Genomic DNA, 20,371 nt, shown 5'->3' with positions numbered 1-20,371 from the left:
AGAAACTGCAAGCACAACTGTTCTGCAAGCTGAAAATAGATAAACAGGTAGCATATCTGGTGAAAGCACACTTTAAAAGGACCAGCTACTACCCAAAGCAGGGGTGTCCAAATCCAGTCCTCAGAGGCCACTGTCCTACCTGGTTGTCAATTATCCCATTCCTAGCGGCTGTAATTAGCCGGCTCAGGTGTGTTCAACTAATAAGAAAACACAAGGTCAAAGGTGTTTGGAAAAGAAGTAGAAAGGTGAACCTTGAGGTTTAGGGGTGGCCTCCTGTGGTTCAAAACTTCACCATTATTAAATTGTAACCAGCTTTCAAAGTCGTTTTATTATTTTTTCTTTGTGCAGGCAGTTGATGGAGAACCAGATCACAGTGGTCGAGCGAGGAGCTTTTGATGACATGAAAGAGTTGGAACGACTGTGAGTACCACTAACAGTTTATTTTTCACAAGCAGCTCTATTTGAAACCATCTTTATCAGTTGCACATTGGCCCTCCACTCATACGGTTTCAGTGCTTCTACTAGTTTAGGGTAATGAGATTAACAGCAGGAACCAAGTGTATTAAGACTTCCTTGTGAATCCATTGTGGTTAGAGGGTACAGTGTGGGCTGTGAGTATATTTTTTATTAGCTTGACTTGACAGGAATGCCCTCAGTGGGAAATGTGGGCATAAAAGGCCTCCTTAACCACAGACCTCGGCTCATCTGGACAGCACCAGCACTGAACAGCTTGTGAAGCAGCTTCGGAATCGCACAGGCAAACACAATCAACCACACCTCAACCAACTCATTAGTACATCGACTACCCAACACGCATTTAAAGCTGCACAGAAGATGACTTTGTGGACCAAGACTGTCAGACTGACTGTGATAAAATGTGTAAACGTTATTTTATTTTTTTTCTGACCTAAAGCCACATTTACCATTTACATTACCAATGTTAAGGACATGTGCAAGCCTCCTTCTCCTTTTTCATCCAACTGATCCCAAACATTGGGTAGACATTTCCATGTGCCAGACCAATGTGGAAATGAAGTGGCTCGTTGCTTGTATGAGCAAAAGCCGCTAACCCACTAGCAGGTACAGCTCAACGTGAGCGCAGCAGAAGCAGACCCTTATGATGCATTAAATTTCCATCTTTGCCGGCCAACGACTCCTCTCAGTGTACACAGCGAGAGGATCAAGTCCCAACATCTGTCTGAATTTTCCTGAAAGCCTGGCAGTGGCTCGGCTTTCACATTCGCAGCCTCTCTGTGCCACTTCATTCACTCCTACACTCCTCCAACAAGCCTTTCAGAGAGGAGAGAGTTGTGGTTTCCAAAAGATTAGCAGCAATCTGTTCATCATTGACTTAACCATTGTATTTGCATAAAGTCTGGATGTTAGCTGTTTGACATGGACTCTGTTGCCAAGCATCACTCCTGTCAAGGCTTTCTGGGACTAAAACACAAGTTTGCATTTTTGTCAGTTTTGTTTAAAAACCTTTTATTTTGATAGATTTTTTTCCACTAGAAAAATGTGTTTCATATTCTCTTAAATGCCAGATGGAATTTACATATTTGAAAGGAAATGGAAATGTTTAATTGGAAAAGGCAGCACTTCAATGATTTCCACAAGACGCTGAGCAGAGCAGTTTTTGTTTCCCCTGAACTTTAATTTAGATATTTTTGAGAAATTCTGAGCACACCACACACATACATAGGCCTTTGACTGTGAAGCAGCTCGAAGGGCTTGTTTACTGTCTACACAGCGAAGGATGTGCATGTAAACTTACTGGTTGATTGTGTGTCTCTCGTGGCAGGCGGCTGAACCGTAATCAACTACAACAGCTTCCGGAGTTACTGTTTCAGAAGAACCCTGCCTTGTCTCGACTGTAAGTGGAACACTTTTCCTCTAAGTTTTTTAGACATGTTATGAACTTGTCTGATCACTGGCCCCAGTTTTTGTCTGTTTGTCTGAACCTAAACCTTAAAAAATAGGTTATTAAGAAATGCTATATGCTTTATCTGGTTAAGCCAGGTTCCACACTTGTGAGTCTGTTGTAAGGGTCTGCAACCTGAGGCTCTGGAGCCATATCTGCCTTTTTCATCCCTCCAATATGTCCCTTTGACTACAGCCAACAATGCTAACAATATGAATTAATAATGACTTTGTAGTTCTGGTTAAGTTGTTAAGTTTATCATTTATATTTTGATTTTTAACATGCCAGATAACTAATCAAAATTGTGGTAAAAGGGTTTACTATTGTCAGAGTGGGTTCTAAAAGTATATAATTGCATTTATATATATAGATTTTTTAAAAGAATTGCATTCTAAATCAATGTTGTCATATTCATATTCATTATCAATAGTAAAAAAAGAAAAAAGATGAAGGAGTAACAAAGTCATTATGATAGAAAATGGCATGTTTGACTTGGCTTTCTTACATTTTTTATTCAATTAAATCAGCAAGCAGGAGGACCTTATTGGACACAATTTGCATTTTATTTTGAAAGAAACTTCTATGTCCCGCTGTCAGAAGTACAAGTTGTCAAAAATATAATAGCCATAGAAAAGTAAAACACTGTTATAGTTCAATTATTATAAATAATTCAAAGCTACATTTTAGAACCTTAATGGCCACAAAAACATAAATAAAGGGCATTTTTCTATTTTTGCTTGGTTTTGGTCAGTAAGAAACTGGACTCAATCGCTCTTTTACTGTTCAAAGTTGCAGACCCAAGGTCTATTGGTAAAAAATAAAATAAAATAAAAAAGTCAGCCATAACAGTTAATTAATGTGACTTGATCTAAGGGTCTCCGGGAAAGTCTTTGAACTTAGTTCCAGGTTGAAAGATGTCTGTTGTTTTAAGCCCCTGCATCTCGTTTTGCATGTCCACTTTTTTTTTTAAATCAGTCTACTGCTTGAGTGCAGCTTTTAACTCAAGATCGGTCTCAATCGGACATTCTTCTTTGCACAATTTCACCTTTTGCAGTTATAAAATCCCAAGGGGGCTTTAACCTTTTATCACCAAAATCTGCAGCAAGAATCAAAGTTTTTTTTTGGGGTCTTTTTTTGTTTCGGATAATCAGTGTCACTCTTGGTGATCATTCCAGCTCCAGTTTCAGTTCAGATTACCTGGAGCATCTGGGAGTAATGAAACAGTGGGACATGGAAAAAACATTTCCCTTCCATCTCTCCTCAAAGTGGTAGTACTAACCAATGACCCCAGCCTCAGCCCTCCGACTGTTTATCCTTTGTTTGATGTTTAACACTAAATTGAGTCTATCTGACTGTCACTTCCTTGCAACCATCCTGTTTCACCTATCATTATCTCGGAAAAAAAGCGTCTAAGACTTGGGGGAAACAGACTCTTCCTTTAGGGCAACAATGGACTTTTTGAGGATTTCTAAGACTAAGCAGCACTAAGCCGCCTGATACACAGAGCAAGCTGAGCCCCCCCAGACCAGAGGATGGCCTTGAACATGTGTGTTTATACTACCTGAAAGAACGAGGCCTGCCAACAGCTGCAGGACTGTGCCAAGATAGCGCGAATGCTCCATCTAATTTAACCCAATCTTCATTGTTTTAAAGCTGTGCTTGCTTTCCTGCAGTCTTCTGTTTAATCATTTCACGGCGTGTTTACACTTATTTCTTCATCTTTGGCTTTGTAAACGAAGCCTACATTAGACCTTAAGACTTTTCAGGTGTGGAATTGCCATAAGCTGAACCTTAAAACACATTTTTAATCAAGAGCAGAGGAGCTGATGATGATAATGTCTTTATTTAGCCTTTGGCTGACTGAGACACTTTACAAGTGACTTCCAGGGCTTGTTAAAGTAAACATGGGATAAGGTGCAGCAATAGAATACAAAGATTTCACTATGGTGTTTCTCAAAGCTAGAGTGGTGTGTATGGGCTGAACTTTGGCTCTTGGTTGAAGTCTAAAGCGATCTGGTTACCGACGTGTCTCACTTCTGCCAGCAGTTTCAAATGGACATAAAAGGTCTTCGTGTCCCAGAGGCAGAGTATCGCCACTATTTTATATGTGCTTCTGCACGTGTGTCGGAGACAGACAGACAGGAAAAGTGTGTGTGCGTGTCTTTGCACTTTCCCAAAGAACTCACTGGGGCTTATTAGAGCCTGTCTTTATGATCCCAACAAGTAAGGTTAATGCGAAAGGCTGCCGCCCTCAGGTGGAGCGCTTACCCAGATGGTTTATCTCCTCTTCTCTATACTTTAATGCTACGGTTGTCTGTCTACAGCTCCCTTCTGTCTTTTGTTAGCTTTCGGGGTGCCAGTTTCAGAGAGCGCTTGCTCAACAAAGTTGCTATTTGTCAAAGACTTCCCGCTGAGAAAACCAATAGTAAGAAGCGCAAAGGGGACAAAGTAGAGGGGGATAGCGGATGATGAGATCGTTGCTCTCATTGAACTTCAGAGGAAAAGCTCATGAGTTAATAAAAGGCTGCTGGACAAATGAGCAGTGGAGTGTTGTTTTGTGGGCTGTTTTTAAACACTTCCCATGCAGTCATTAGGCTAACGAGGTAATGAGTTTTCACTACAAAGAGAGGATGCAGAATTAATGCAGGCGATTTCAGGGAAAAAAACAGCTTTGCAAAGAAACTTGTTTTTCTCTGCTGCCGCGGAGGCAAACATAGTCTTTTCTATCATACATACCAAGATAATTGACGCTGCACGAAGATATTTTAGGGAGATGGGTGTTCTGCTTTCTGTTTTGAGAGCTTACCTCTCTGTTCTCCGCCCCGCACTGTTTCCAGTTGCCATGCCTGAGAGATGCAAAGACACTGATGCATGAGGGGCACAGGAGAGATAATTGGAACTGATTAGAAATGATTAGAGATTGTTAGAGCCAGTTAAAGCCGTGGGTGATGGTATGGGAAGAGTGGGATGGAGGCAAAAGGCACAGCGAACAATAACAGTGAAAATAGTGTTGCATTAATCACTGTTAACGACCTGTTGCCCCGCATTATACCACCATGGACTTCTCCTCATCCCACTTCCACTGCACTTCAGATCTGTAATCTACTCATCCTTGGTTGTAATTAGTGTCTTTTCGCAGTGGGAGAGCAGGAGGAAGGAAACGCCGTTAGATGGAGGCAACAGGAGTTGTAGGTGACTTGGAGGAGTTGAGAGTAGTTCCCCCGAAAGATAGCCCCAGGGACAGCCATCTGGTTGCAGCTCAGGAGGGAAGGTTGAGGAAGCGGGAGGGACATTCTGTGGTTTGTGATTACTGTGTTGCTCCTTGCTGCTATAAACAAAATACCAGTAACATCCCAGGTCTGTTTGAAGGGTGTTTCTTTCATTAATAGCCAATTTGGAGGTGAGGTAATGGTTCAAAGAGGATTTCCCTCGGTTTTCCCTCCGGGAGGTACAAACGAGGAACTACTTAGGAAGGGTGTGGTAGTACCTGCTCTGCTCTACATGGAGGTGATGAAATCCTGGCGAAAGATTGAAGGGGGGGGGGGTCTCATCCTTCCTTGCAAACCTTAATTATTTCTGTTTATATTGAATGCATGGCAACGCATTTTCAGATGTACACAAAGCCCCAACACACAAACCCATGTACACACAAGTGAGAGCAAAAAAGGGGGAGAATGTAAATAACAATAATTATACACAAACACACGCAGAATAACTCTATAATTACAACTGTGTGCGCTAATGTGTGCACAATTTGCACGCACGCGGGATTACTCCTTTTACACGGCTTTGACTGCAGATGAAAGAGCCACTTGGGCTGTGTGTTGATACTTTGCTGCCTCTTCTGTGTTTGCATTTCAGGGATGCTGTGTTTGGTGTTTGTTGATCGCTTGATGCTTAGGGAACAGCGGCTCAGTGTGAGAAGAAAGAAAAGCTTGGGGGAAGGAAGTGTAGAATAAATGATGTGCACTATCATTAAATCCATAAATCATCTATCTGTCGCCAATTCCTGACTTTATCTTTTGCCTTATTATCATTCATTAAAAAACTGTTTTCTCCTTTTCATTTCCATTGCATTGCTTTACCCACAGTCTCACTGTTTTGCAATTTCTTTTGTTTAACAAATAAAACAAATTACCCCTTGTGTATGAAATGTTTATGCGAAAGTTTCAATTTTTCTTCCTCCGCCTTTTGTTTGAAAGTGTTCAAATGCGGTAAACAGTGATCTTGTCAATTCCTTGTCTTCATCTCAGCTGATGAATGACCTGCCTCAGCGTGCTTCTCCCTGAGAGAACTGTGCTGTGCCTAGCTTGGCAGCCGTCCCCATGGCAACCCATCTTCAACAGGAGGTTTCTGTACCATTAGTGGCATATGTCCTGATTTCGTGACTGCGGTTGTTAACTGTGAGATCTCAGTCACTTCTGCTAAATGCATACACAATGAAAGTGATGAAAAGCCTAGGTATAATGAAGATATTGCTTTTTGTTTTTTAAAAACATAACTGTCTGCTTGATTAGTCTGAGTTTTCATTTGTCTGTTTTCTAGAGTGTGTGGTTCTTATTATTCTAGTAAATTTCTTTCATCATCAAAGTTTGCTCCATTTGGGTAATGCTAAACGGTGCCTGTTTTTGTGATTTTCAATAAACTTTTAAAGTCACGAAAAGATGAAAGCTAGGAACTGTCAAAATGGTCATAAATGTGGTTTTTGTTCTTCCCTGCTGTTTTATATCTGCTTCACTCATGGAAATAGCACAAACGGGTTTCATTTTGGAGAATTTTTGATAACTTTGATGAGATTTGCCTGGGGGCGAAGCTACGGGAGGACAAAAAATTGCCTCCCCACTTGCCCCCCCCCTCCAGTTTTTGAGTCAATATTAGTATCAATATTGACAAAGATTAAGACAACATCAATACAAGCTGCTTTAATTGTCACAAAATTAACAAAAGCAATATTTTTGCATGAAATCTTGAACCCCTTAAATTAATTGCTTTGCCCCTGTTATGTGTTTACTGCCCCCCCTGAGCCATCAGCTCCCTTGCCTTAGCCAATATCTGTGCTTTTTCCTTGCTATGGCAAAAGGGACATTCTTATTTTATATAATACCTCATCAATAATAGAATAGTTTGAAATGCGTAGTTTTGATCCTTTCATTTGTAATGACCTTTCACTCTGCTGTTCTCAGTTGCCACCCTTTCAACATCTTCTGCCCCCCCTCTCGCCCCCGTATAAAATGTTCAAGTTCCACCACTAGGTTTGCTGCTACAACATTACACGGAAGCCAAATTGCTTTTTGTCACTTGTCAGGTACAAGTTTTAGACTTCTGATTTGATGAAAAAACAGATATTTGCTTTTTATGAATCAAACTTTCATACATTGTTGAAAAAACTTTAGATTTAATACCAATAGTCGAGTAGGAATATATTTTTTTGGATAAAGTGTTAAAGTTGCAGAATCCCTATTATAGTTTAGTTTTCTAAAAGCTCTTGACCTACTTGCAAAGCATGAAGAAAAAGCTTGCAGACCTAACTCTTTGCCCCTGCCCCTCTTCCTGCCGCCGTCCTTGTCAGCTGGTAAAAGTGGCTTTTATGGCTTGTCACTGTTTTCTTTACGAGTCGGACTGTGTGAGAGACAGAAATGCAGACCGAACCACGTGAGGAGAGCGGAAGCCAAAAGGGGGTAATTTAAAAACCACTCTGCCATCTGAAATATTCACAAACACAGCACAACACAACGAAGGAAAAGAAAAGAAAGAAAGGAGTTAAAGAAGTTAAAGGGAGACTGTCAGGAGTTAAGGAGGAGCATCAGAAGTGGAGGGGGGGGGGGGGGGTGTTTATATTTCCAAACGATTATGTGTCCGTCCTCATGAATAATTAAACAAATGGATTGAGGCTGGTTAAATATTCCCTCTAAAGTGCGGGGACATCAGCGTTCTGCTTGTGCATGTCCAGTGTCTGGTACTGGCTGCACTACAAACACACTCACATCACATTTGATGCTCTAAATATTCACACTAGCAAATGTGCACACAGAGAACAACTGCAGTGATGACTGTCTAGTCACAGCGTGGCCATGCATGTGTGTGTGCGTATGTGTGTGCATGGACGGCTTCACACCAGGGACCAGTCTGGTCATTATGAATTGATACGGCATGAATAAGACATCACAGTGTGGTCTAGATCCATCATGAGTATACACACACAGGGATTTCTCATGCAGAGCAGCCCAAGAAGGCCTCCTCCTCCTCTCTTTGCGAATGCCATTTGCCTCTGTGGCGGCTGCCTTTGCCGCCTTTAGATTGGAACTGACACAAACGATAGAAAGGCGTACCCTTTTGTCCTCCCCTGCACAGTCAAACACACACCTACTCTTTGGAATCTTGGAGCAGGGGTTTGAGGAATGTTGCAGGTCCACTCCATGTGGTGTTTGGTGGGCAGTCCAGCTTGAATGCTCATGAACACATGCATAGCAGGTATATGTGCTGCAACAGTTTGCAGGATTCTCCCAGATATCAGAAAATAGAACCCAGCACATCCATCATGGCTTTTATTGAGTGTCATCTCTGCATTAGGTCTTTTGCTCACTCTGTGCATCTGTCCACCTCGTCATGGTTCATTAGAAAACCTGGAGTTTCGTTCAGCTCTCTGCTGTGGATCATCGTCATCTGGGAGTGTCCTGTCTGAGGTGCTTTGAAAGGAGACTACAGTGTTTGTGCAATCTCTGGTTATGAGCTGTTGGGGTCTGGAGCTGAAGACTGGAAAGAATTCAAGAAGATTCAAGTCGACCCTCTCATCTATTAGAAACTTGAGAGGGAGTTTAAATCTTTTAAGCCTTTGTGTCAAGTAAATATTTGCTGCAGCCCTGCCAGTTTTAAATATGCATTTACCAAATAAACTGAAAACAAAGTGCAGGGTAAATTAAAAAAAATTATCCAAGCAGAATAACACTAATATGCATGCTCTACCCATGCTCTAAGTGCTTCCTGTTGTAAGCCCAGTGCACCAAATCCTAGTTCCAAGACCAAACAGAAGAAACAAAAGGAAGTAAAGAATTGGGAAGTAAGACAGGTCTAAAAGTACTTTGTGTTTTTTGAACAAACTGGATTCAATTTCTTGGGAAAATGTGGTTTACAGCTTGGAGATTTTTGGATTTTTACTTGTATGTGTGTAATTACAGGCTTTGAATGCATCCCTTTATCCTCTGGAAGGAAGGACTCGGTTGAACTCCTTCCTCTTCCCCATGGCTTTAGTACTGTGTGTTTGTTCATGTATATTCTATTGGGTAATGTACTTTGCACACCTCCAAGTCTTTTGTTATTAAGACCCCCTCAGATCCACAGGGCTACTGAGTGTCTCACTGTAAAAAGTCGTTTTTCTGCCTCAGTAACTTTTCCAGGAAGCAGGGATTTGAAAGAAAGCCTTCCCTCAAGTGATTTTAGTTTTAACCACCGAAACCAAGAGCTAAACAGAGATGTATGGGAGAAATATCAGCTCTGTAAGGTAACTTCAGGGAAGAAACACAAGACCAACGCAGTTCTTCTAGTTATTCCAGTATTTAGTTTTTCAGATTGACAGGACTCTATCCTAATCAATTTATCCTGATTTATTTAAGGTCCTATTTTCTTTATCGTATTATATCAACTATGTTTTGGGTAAAAAAAAAAAAAAAAAACTTAACTTGTTATAAAGTCAGTCTTAATCATTCATTAGGTAACAAGCAAACCAGAGTTAGATCCAAGACAACACATTTTAACTTTAGTCTGAATGAGCTATAAAGACAAGTGTCAGAACTTTCAATTTTAAGCAGACAGCCACTGAAAGCCAGTGTTAAATCATGTTTTTGGACTGAATAATAGAAGAGAGAGCAACATCTTCGATCGTCTGTGAAAGCTTGATTAATCAGACTAATGGCTTAGTTAAAAGTGCATTACGAAAATTAACCTGAAAGATAAGCATATATATGCAAAAAAAAATTCACATAACTTTAGTGCAGATAATCCAGTAGATGTTACTGGATTGGACAGTAAGTGCCAAAATGTTTACTATTGTTTATTTGGTTAAAATCCTTTCACACTGCATTTACCAGGGTTCACTTGAAACACTTTGAACTATTACACCAGCTCAGAAGAAAACCTCTAAAGAAATAAGCTCTGACTTTGATGTGAAAACAGTCTATAAACACAGAATGCATTTCTCTGTTTTCCTATTTGTACATGGTCTGCAATAGGCAAGCAATCAAAGTTAAAATAATTGAGTTTTTCAAACTATCAGCATCCGGCTCCATGACCCACCAACTTTTGCACCATATCTTCTTTTTACAAAAAAGCACAGAAAAGAAGAAAGCAGTCAAAAAGATGCAACATTGCCTCTGTCTCAAATCTCTCTCCTGCTGTTTCACTGCATGTGGTGGTGATCTTATTAGTGCAAGGGAGTACATGCATGCACTTGTGGTGAACAATATTTTTTTTAAGAAAAAACATCATGCAGAGGTGTTTTTTAATTTTTTAGTCCTGTGTGGTTTAACAAGGAATCACTCAGGGATGGAATTGATTTATTTTGCTTGATGTTTCAGTCACAACCATACCAGCCCCTCCCAAAAACGCTTTCTGCGATGGGTGTTTTACCCTACATGCTGCAGACCTGTGTGTGTGTTTACCTGCTGTGCAGTCACACCAATCTGACACCTCAATGGGAGCACAGAGGAAGGGAAAGGCACAGACTGCTAAATGATAAGAAAGGAATGAGGTAGGGAGATGGAAGACACAATAAAGAAGTAGGAAACAATGAAGCAACTTTAGAGATACAAATACTTTTTTCTACTTTTAGATTTTTCTACTTTCCAATTTCAATTTCCTTTTTGGAAGTACAGAAAAGTAGATTGGAAATGGATGAAAAATGAGTCACACTAAGTCCTGAAAGATAAAAGGAATGCATGGAAATGAGTTATATAAAAGTGTAGAAATAGTTTGGTAGGAAATGAAAAATAAAACACAAATAGGAGAATGAAACAGAGTAGAAACAGTGGGCTCACCTGTAGGTTTTGAAATTATTTTCATCTCTTGTCATTTGCGTGGCTATCCTGGGAAACCAAGAGACAGCCAGGGGCACCTGCAGAGAAGCACAGTCGCCCTATTATCACATCAAAGCTGCTGGAGGAGGCCTGGGTCACATCTGTCCTACAGAGGATGAAGCCTAGTTCATCGATAAGAGCAGAGGATTTCCTCTCTTTAAGCTTTCTGTCCACTCTGAATCGAAACTTAACCTAATTTACTATATTTTTTGCAGCTGAATGCCTTTTCGTTCTTGTTTACTGTTTGATTAAAAACATCCTAAAGCTCTGTCCTGCTTTATTATGCAAAGATGTGAAGTATTTTATCAAAATACAACTCTTTGTAAAAGTTTATTTTTCAGCAGTTTTTTTTTATCATATTAGGTTAAAAACATGGACAACTCAAGCTCTACTCTTCATCCACTATCCACCTACCTTATCACCCCCCCCCCCCCCCCCTCCCGGCTTTTCCTCTTTGTGCCTTATCTTTATAGTTAATGTCTGTCAGCTGGGAGAGCAAACCCAATATGAGATCTCAGGTTCCCTCATGGTTAAATTTCTCCATCGTCTCGGCCTTAAAGGAGTCCTGGATGGAGGAAGCACCAAATCAGCCCCAGGCTCAGATAATAAGCTCACAGACCCTTTCATGTGGAGCTCAGGCTTATGGCTGGAGGGGTCTTGGTGATTCTGGCATTAGAGAAGTGGATATTACCCAGCTCGAAGGAGCCAGGCTAGATGTGGAGATGCAACTAGTATCTATAAGGTCCAGCAGCCTAAAACCAGACACAAAGAGACTTTCAGAGAGAGTAAGTTATAGTTCCTAATACTTTATGTCGAAGACCTTTGCTGATATGGACAGGTCACAGAAGGCCAGACATGTTTAGTGTGACAACATTTTGCGCCAGATGTTCTATTGTCACTTCCTTCTTGCTTTCTGGGAGAATCAACACCCAAGGAAAAGAATGCCGCAAAGCAAAGTTCTTAAGTTGATTCAGTGTCTCACAGAGGCAACATTCCCGTTCTCTAAACCCTTGCCCTGCCCCTTAAATCCTTCACACCAATGTATGCATGTGTTAGTGACTACACTATTAATCCGTGATGCTGGGACATTCATTGTTCCCCCCGCCTCCCTCTGACACCTTTATTAGGATCTCAGACAGGGATTAACCTGTCGACATCATAATCTAGTCACTAGTATGGATCATTAAAACCATTGATGATGATTTTTACCAGCATATGTTGAAAATGTCAAACGTGTGCCATAAAAGTGAGACATATAAAAGAACAAATCTGAACTTCCAGCAGCTTCCGTCTTCAGCAAACTTGATAAATGTCTGGGATCAGTTGTCTGTTGGTGCATCGATTCAACACATAGATACAATTATGAGGAGCTGTACATCAGAGTGTACATGTGGTGCAAGACGGGGTTTCCAGCTGTGCTGTAGTGAATTTAATGTGGAGCTATAAAGTGGCCATAAGGCAAGTCAAAAGGGAGCTGCAGTTATCAACACTAAAAACCATGAAAGGATGCACCTGGAGTTTGGTTTTCACAGTATTTTCCAGAAGAAATCGGGAAAAGTATTTTCATTTTTTAGATTTATAGCTGATGACTTTTTTCAGGCAAGTGATCAAGAGTAGAGCTTTTTTAAAATATTTTTCTACCTACTAGTACCAATTTCTTGCTTTATTCATACTGTTAAAAGTATTTCACTTTCGTTGATAAACTAAGGAGGACAAGAAACAGTATGTGTCATATGGTTGGTATCTCATTAGAGCTCGAGGCAGACATCTGGATTAGTTTTATGTCTCTCATTCCATTTTTTTACAATAAAGCTCCTAATAGTTTCTAAGGAGACTGAATTGGCAGCATGTTGTTATTCTGTGTGTGTGGCCCTTAAGCAATCTCACTCGCATTCACCTTCCTACCTGTGTTTCTTGAAATAGAATGCTAATAGATGTAAGACATCTGTGTTAACACCTCCTCTACTTCAGGAGAAGGTGTGTGGTGAGAAGTTCAAACTAGTTAAGACTTCAAGTTCTCTGTATCAGCAGTCATTAAAAAAAAAAGTTTGCCAGGAGAGTTGTTCAAAAGGAAGTTGAAATATATAAATATATTTTTCTTCATTCTGTACTGCTTTTCCCATTAAACTTTTTGCTGTGATGAGAGAGGGTTTAGGATTAGAAGGAAAAAAAAACAGAAAGTCAGACTTTTTATCCCAAGTTGTGAAAACGGGCTGAGCAAAACGGTGACAAGTTAAACAGAGACATCCAGCGGGGTTAGAGAAGCACTGCCTTGTTTCCCAGGCAGGCACCTTCTTTGTGACATGGTTAAAGATGTGTCCGAACACCATTCCCATCACCCTATGTCCCCTCCTCTCCCCACCTTGGCTCCTATCCCTCCACTGCTCCCTCCATCCCTGGAGAAAAGCCTGCTCTTTGCTCAAACCATTCCGTCTCCTTGGAGCCCATTGTTCTGCGGTTGCTAGGCGATAGCCGGGGCCTCATTTAGTGGGGAGCCTGGGTGTTTGGTAAGGGGTCAGGGCTGACAGAGGTGACATGAAGGTGTGTGCGCAAGTTTGTTTATGTGTGAGGACACACAGGGTTGTGTGAGCATCAAAGTGTGTGCGTGCTCGGATCTACATGTGTGAATGTGTTTGGTTAAGGGTCAGGCGTGACAGCGCTGGTACAATAGCGAGGGGTGTGACCAACCCCTCCCTCAGTATTTATTAGCCTATTCAATCACCACTTGCTCCAAGCCGGGCTGGCCAAGAGGCAGTGGAGCTGTCAGTCAACAGGGAGGGGGAGGGACGCAGAGGGGGTCCCAGAAAACATAATTAATGTGTAACACAAGAGCTGCTGTTTGGTCCACGGGGAAAATTTAGGAAACAAAGACTGACTACAACTGCAAAATGCTCAATAGTCAGCCGTCTTTGGGTTGTCATACCTACTCCCCCTTTTATCCCCCATTCTTCAGCTCTCCCTTTTGCTGTCTCTCAGTCTTTATTCAAGTAAAAACTACAGGTTTTCTCAAAACCTACACATCAGAGCAGACCCTCTTTGTCCGTCGCCCTCCTGAATTCCGATCCTCAGTCGTCAAGCCAGCTGAGCCTGGCCCGGCCTTGGAGAGCCCTGGAGTGGCTTTTAGGAAACTTCCACCAATCGTATTTGGACACAGAAACCACAGATATTGTTTGAAAAGCTTAAGCACCCATCAAGATAGAACAAGTGGTAAAATGAGCAAAATGAAGAGGCTCTTATTAGGAAAATGAGCTACATTTCAAAATAAACCCACGGTCAACTTTGTGGGTGTTTTATCCTCTTTCTCTGTGCCTCTCTGCTTCTTTTTCTACACGATTGTACAGACTCGTGTTTGCCCAGTTTAATGGAAGGCATTGAATCCTTGGAGCAATGGTGTGTTTTACCCTGAAATTAAGCTTCATTAAAGTTGAGTCATTGTCACTATTACGTGTCTGTGAGCCTTGCATTTTATTTAAATTTTTAGCACATGCTACTCTTTCTGGTGGAGAAAGAATTTTTACATCAAGGTACATGAAAGCTCTTCCACCAAGGAAGGCAACAAACCACCACCACCCATGCAGAGAGGGTTTTTGCACTGCAGGGAATGTCTGTGTTGGCTCTGTGAAGAAGAAAAAAAGTCTTCCCTTGGGAATCTGTTTTGCAGCATTTGCATGTGTGTGTTCCAAAAGTAACCTTGGAGCTAAAACTGTAGCACATTACCACCTGAATCGCTGCTTTGTGTTTTCAGCACTGTGAGTGTATCAGAAGGAATGTGCTGTCCTCACCTGTACTGTAACTGATAGCAGAAATGAAGCAGATACAACATGTCCGTACAGAATAAGGAGCAGAGATCCCTGGCTCTTCTGGCTGAAAGGCAAGGTGTGCTGGGCCGCTCAGGGTTCACCACTCTGACACATCATTTTACCATAGAGAAAGAATCCAGAATGTTGGAAATGAACCTGAACTTTGTGTGATGTTACAACATAGTTTATAATCAAACGAGGTGATGTTCAAAGACGCACTTTGATGCACTAAGTTTTTGACATGTTCTTGTTCCTTTATTCACATGTGGAGGACATATGTATAAAGAATTAAGCTAAAATTGTGAACCTGGGTATTTCTTTTTCAAATCATTGTACGTCATTGTTATCATTGTTCGTCTGTCAGGAGCAGACGAAAAAATGCAGTTGAAAATAGCTTGTAGCAGTGATGTAGAAGCTACTACAGCAAGCCACAAGCTCCCTGGTCTGCTCCATTCTGATGCATCTGCTTGTAGACGACTAGATCCATGTACGTCTTTATTTCCCTCGTCTGAGCTGGCATCTCATTTCAGCTCAATGGTTGTTGCGCCGGTAACGAGAGGTGTTAGGGACTGTAAGTTAGCAGGAAAACAGATGAGAAATGGGGGTGGGCTTACTCCATGCCAACAGTTCAGCCCACAACTCAGAGGTAAATTTCTAATGAACTACTGCTGCTCTGCAGAAGCTATGTCCCAGAAATCAACTTTATTTTGGCTAAAAATGAGATAATCATAATTAAAAGACCACTGGGAACACTTTGAAAATAGCTCAGAAGACGATCGAAGTGGGACTTTAAGGACAGGCTGAAATGAATCGTTGGGCTGTGCCGATGCGGTGTTGACCTCCTCACCAGAGCGTGCACCACTGCCTGTGTGGCTTTGTTGGCAGTGCAGTAACCTTTCTTTGTGCCTGCGTTTGGACCAGTAACCTTGCTTTGTGTCCCTGTGTGTATCAGGGTGTACTGTGACTCCCTTTCTCCATAAATCACTGTCAGATTCTCGTGGTACAAAACAAACCTCTCACCTGTAGCGTGGATAATGGGGTTGCTGGTGTGTGCGCCCATACAGTCGTGTCTATCAAGCCCACCGCCCTTCAATTACCAATCAGTTTCACACACAGTTTATGAAAATTCATTGAGTGTGAGATGAGCTTTTTTTTCCCCTTCAGATGAATATTGCAATAAACGCAGAGCCGGGTGACAAAACACTCCCTCGATTTTTGAAGGAAAGAAGGGTGGCAGCAGGGAGGAGATGGAAAAAAGGGAGAGGGAATGAGGTTGATTGCTGGTGTGTGACGGAATAAAACACGAAAATTCTGTGTGTTGCTCAGGAAGGTTTGATAAATAAAATATGTTTAAAATGAGAGCAGCTCTCTGTAGACCATCCCCACGTCATGAGATGTACTTGTTTACAGCTTCACATGCATACATATGTCGCACTGGCACATGCTATATCTATGAGAAATCTACTGTTATACTCTCCTTTCCAGGAACACTTTTGTCCAGTCAACCTCCGAGTGTGTGTTCCCACTTTAGGGCCTTTATCGGGTTACTGTCTGAAATCCCTCCATGTGGATGGTAAAGGAATGGGAAGCTTTACAGTGCGGGCCAATGCAAATACTCTCACACATGCATATAAACACCTGCCTTGTGAGAGAGGCTGGAGAGCATTAGGGAGCTCAGCAGAGCAAACACGGTGATAAAAGCAGGATTTGAGTAAATTCTAATGAGAGGAAGCGGAGGGGCAGGGAGAGGATTTACCCCTGGTATCCCCCGCAGGTCCGGGCACGACTGATGCCCTAAGTTTTGTAGCTAAACAGTGTGTGGCGCTGACTCATAGTTCCTGTGTTTGCTCTGCGGCCTGTCCTAACATATCATTACTTCTCTCAGGAAAGGCAACCTTCGCCTTGAGAAAGACGGCTGCCGCCTCGCCAGACAAAACCTGACCTTTTCCTTTCCCCCCATAGTGACAGATGAAACCATGCCATCCGCAGAGAGATACGAGTGGTGGCATGGTACCCGCGAAAGGGAGGAGGAATTCATTGGTGTCGAGATGAGGGCGCCTAGGATTCCCATAGTGTTATTGTTTTTGGAAGATTTTCAAACATTTCCAGGCAAAAGAAGAAAAGGTCAATCTGGAGGAAGGAAGAGCAACAGACAGCAGGGAGATGGAGAAGCAGAAAGGGGGATTGGCTGATGGTAGGGGATACAGCTCTGGAATGCTGCAGTGGTTTTAATTACAGGCAGGAATAGGCTTTTTAAATATTTAGAGTGCAGATGATCTCTCTGGCTGAAGATGTTTGTGTGAATGAGCCTTTGTGTTTGTGTGTGCATGCTTTTGTAGATGTGTGGGAGGGTTACATGCTGCATTACATATTACCTGCAATCCCATGGTCTTCTTACCATTTAAGACTATTGCAAATGCTGGTGCACAGTTTTTCAGGGAAGTTAAATTACCGTGAACAAAAAGAAGGATAAGTATTCATCCTATAAAAACAAAGCAGAAAGTATGTCCCAGAAGCAAACGCATGTATTAAACTGCAAAAAAAAATAAAACCTTTTCAAACTGATTTTTCAATTACTTTTGTAATGTGCATTCAAGTAATATTGATCAATTGATGGAGCTGAAGTTGTATTAAAACAGGTTTTGTGGGTAAACGATGTGGCGCAATTGTAAAAAATCCATCTAAAACCAGTGGGTTTTCAAAATTCTTTTTCAATTGATAAGTCACAGCAAAACTTAAAGATGAAGAACATGCATAAGGAAAATTGATCTAAAAATTGCATTTCTAAGAATTTCATTATTCAAAATGCAGTAAGACATAGGTGACATTGGTGCTACAATCAGCAGGCCACAAGCTCTTTGCTCCGCTCTATTCCAATGCATTCACTTGCAGAAAAAATAGATCCACATACGTCTTTGTTTTCCCCGTTTGAGCTGGAATCTGACTGAAAGCTGTACGTCTGGATAGCTCCAATATTGCTCGCCATTTCTGTTGCACTGCTAATGTTAGGTTGGAGGTGTGAGGGGCTGTAAGCTAGCGGGAGAGCGTCTAAACAGAGGGATAATGGGAAATGTGGGTAGGCTTACTCTGTGCCAACAGTTCCGCCCACAACTCAAAGACAAATTTCTAACAAACTACTGCAGAAACTATGTCCTAGACTACTACTAATTGTAGTAATGATATATTAATTTTGCTGTAAAAAAAAGTATAAATATGATCCACTTTTAGTTGTTTGTTAAATGTCACTCATGTTGCTTTAGACAAGCAGCTCATGTGGATTTAACCTTTCTTGGCTGCAACTGACATCAGGGTGCAAAAACACGCAGGAGCTGAAAGCTCCTAATCATTAAACAGGGAGCAGCAGGATGCAGAGACATGTTACTGCTGTCTGAACATACCAGGCCACAGGAAGATGGGATGAGAGAGGAGTTAAGTGAAGCCACGTCCTCCTGGCTTTTCTTATTAAATTGGTGAGAGAACATTTTTCCTGTCTCTTGCTGCATTGTTTACCCATTCAGAGTGAGCCAAAGCCCATCTAAACCCAGAATGGTGATGGGGTGTAATTTCGGGGCAGTGCAGCGTTCTGTAGCCTCATATTGATCCGTCATTGACAAAGTTAATGAGCGTGGACATGAGTCGCAAAGTCTCGCCACAAAGACATCAAAGTGCTGCTGAAATGACTGGCCCGCTGTGAGATTAGCCTTCAGGCTGCACTGGGTTTTCACACCATAGGAGTGGACAGGGGAAAGGGGAGAGCATGGAGGTGGACAGGCTCAAAACCAAGAGCTTTGTCTCCACCTTTTCTTTCAATCTCCCACCCACACTAAGATGTGAACTTTTTTAGGCAGATTTCCAGTCGCTTAGCTCAACTGAACTTATTTAGCACCCGATCATCTTTTGATCTATTGTAAAATCGTTCCCAGTAGTCTTTCAATTATGATTGTCTTTTTTTAGCCAAAAAAAAAAAAAACTGCATTGTTTTCTAGAACACAGTTCATTAGAAATTCACCTCTGAGTTGTGGGCACGAAGCAACCCAGCCCCCTCTTTTTCCCCATTGCTGAAAGCTCTCTATGTACACTGTCTCCCACTAGCTTACAGCTCAAACCCTAACCTAACATTACCGATGCAGCAAAAAATGGCGAGTATTTTTTTTTGTGATTCCCGATCACTTGAATAAAGAAATACTCAGAACTTTGATGTTACATTTACGTTTCATAATATATGTCCTTCATGAGAAAAATGCTACAAAAACACTAAAAGCACAATTTATTGGAGTGGGTCTTTAACAACTAACAAAGAAAGGAGATAAGCTAAATCCATCACTTGGGTTTGGAGGCAAACAAAGTCATTTCTATAAGAACAAAAAAGGGAATACAAATTATCAACCTTTTGCAGAAGATATTAATCTTCATTCAACCAAATAAGCATTAATTTTTCTTTTAGTGCTGCTGCTTTTAATATATTAGTAATTTCCTTTCTTCGTCTCTACTTTGTTCACCTTTTCTTTTAGATAACATGACTCTGTGTATAGTAAATATCTCATCCAACCTTAAACCTGAAATAATAAACATTAATTTATTCATTAGTTCCTGCTTGCCTCTTTTTTGAGCATCTTCCCCCTCTTGCTTCCTGTTCATGATCTTCGCCCCTCCTTTGCCTCAGGGGGTTCAAATGTCATCCTCATCCTTGTCAGAGGAGTCTAATGCATTGGTCACGCTCAGAGTCCTCCCAGCCTGACTCATAGAGCTGGGGTGAAAGGTCGCGGCTGGAGTGAGACAGGAACTGCTGGATGAGGACATGCTCCTCGGTGCTTCCAGTAGTTCCCGCGATCGCAGCGCAGAGTTCAAGCACGGCAGCATTGTTTTTTGAGTAAACACCTCAGCGCATTATGGCGGGTGGTATGGAGGAGCGGGAGAGTCAGGGTCGATTTCCACAGAAGAGAAAAGCATACAAAAGAGAAAAAAATCGTTATTATGAATAGGCCAGACACATGGAGTGTGTCTGGCCTATTCATCATATTCTCTCGGTGCTTTCCCATCTTTCCAGAGGTCAGAGTTGACAACAGTAGAGAGGACACCACCTGAGACATAAAATACGAGTTTGTCTGTGTATATGCTACAGATGTGTGCTGTTTTGATTAGATCAATGCCAGTACAGTGATCTTTTACCAAGAAACAGAACCCAAATGTATGTCTGGCATTTGAACAAGTCCACACACGATGAAATACAGCTTAAAGTTCTGAGGGTCAGCAGCAATTTTTTTTCCGAACCGCTGATGGTCTTTCTGGTGGTTTTTCTATAGCAGCAGGACTTTGTCTTCTGTGCCAGAAGATTTGCAGCAGCTATCATTAATGCAGAGCACATTCCTGTCCTGCTGTTGGAAATTTCCTTTGTGTCTTTCGTGACCTGATTCATTTTGATTTAGACCGTTATCATCTGACCTGCATCTTTATTATCCTTTGTTTCTTCTCCACCACCCTCTCAATCTTCTTCACCCCCCCACCCTCAGCCTCCTCCCACTGATTTTGTCTCTGCCTCCAGTCCTGGGTGGGAGTTTTTAATTTCATGCCCCTTGCTTCGG

The 20,371-nt window shown here is 41.6% G+C and overlaps 1 protein-coding gene across 4 annotated transcripts in view; it reads left to right on the top strand.

The window, feature by feature from the left end:
• The window catches only part of slit1a (slit homolog 1a (Drosophila)), a 93,685-nt gene that overhangs the window by 19,946 nt on the left and 53,368 nt on the right, over window positions 1-20,371 (top strand). For all 4 annotated transcript variants that reach the window (XM_004077151.5, XM_011484467.4, XM_004077152.5 and 1 more), the window contains exons 3-4: window positions 349-420; window positions 1,802-1,873. In XM_004077151.5, the coding sequence (XP_004077199.1) occupies window positions 349-420; window positions 1,802-1,873 (144 nt within the window). The remainder of the gene's footprint in view (window positions 1-348; window positions 421-1,801; window positions 1,874-20,371) is intronic.

This window comes from Oryzias latipes, chromosome 15 (genome assembly GCF_053564925.1).
Source record: "Oryzias latipes strain Hd-rR chromosome 15, Olatipes_Hd-rR_3.1".
Classification (NCBI taxonomy): Eukaryota; Metazoa; Chordata; class Actinopteri; order Beloniformes; family Adrianichthyidae; genus Oryzias; species Oryzias latipes.
This window is presented reverse-complemented; position numbering and strand designations above follow the sequence as displayed.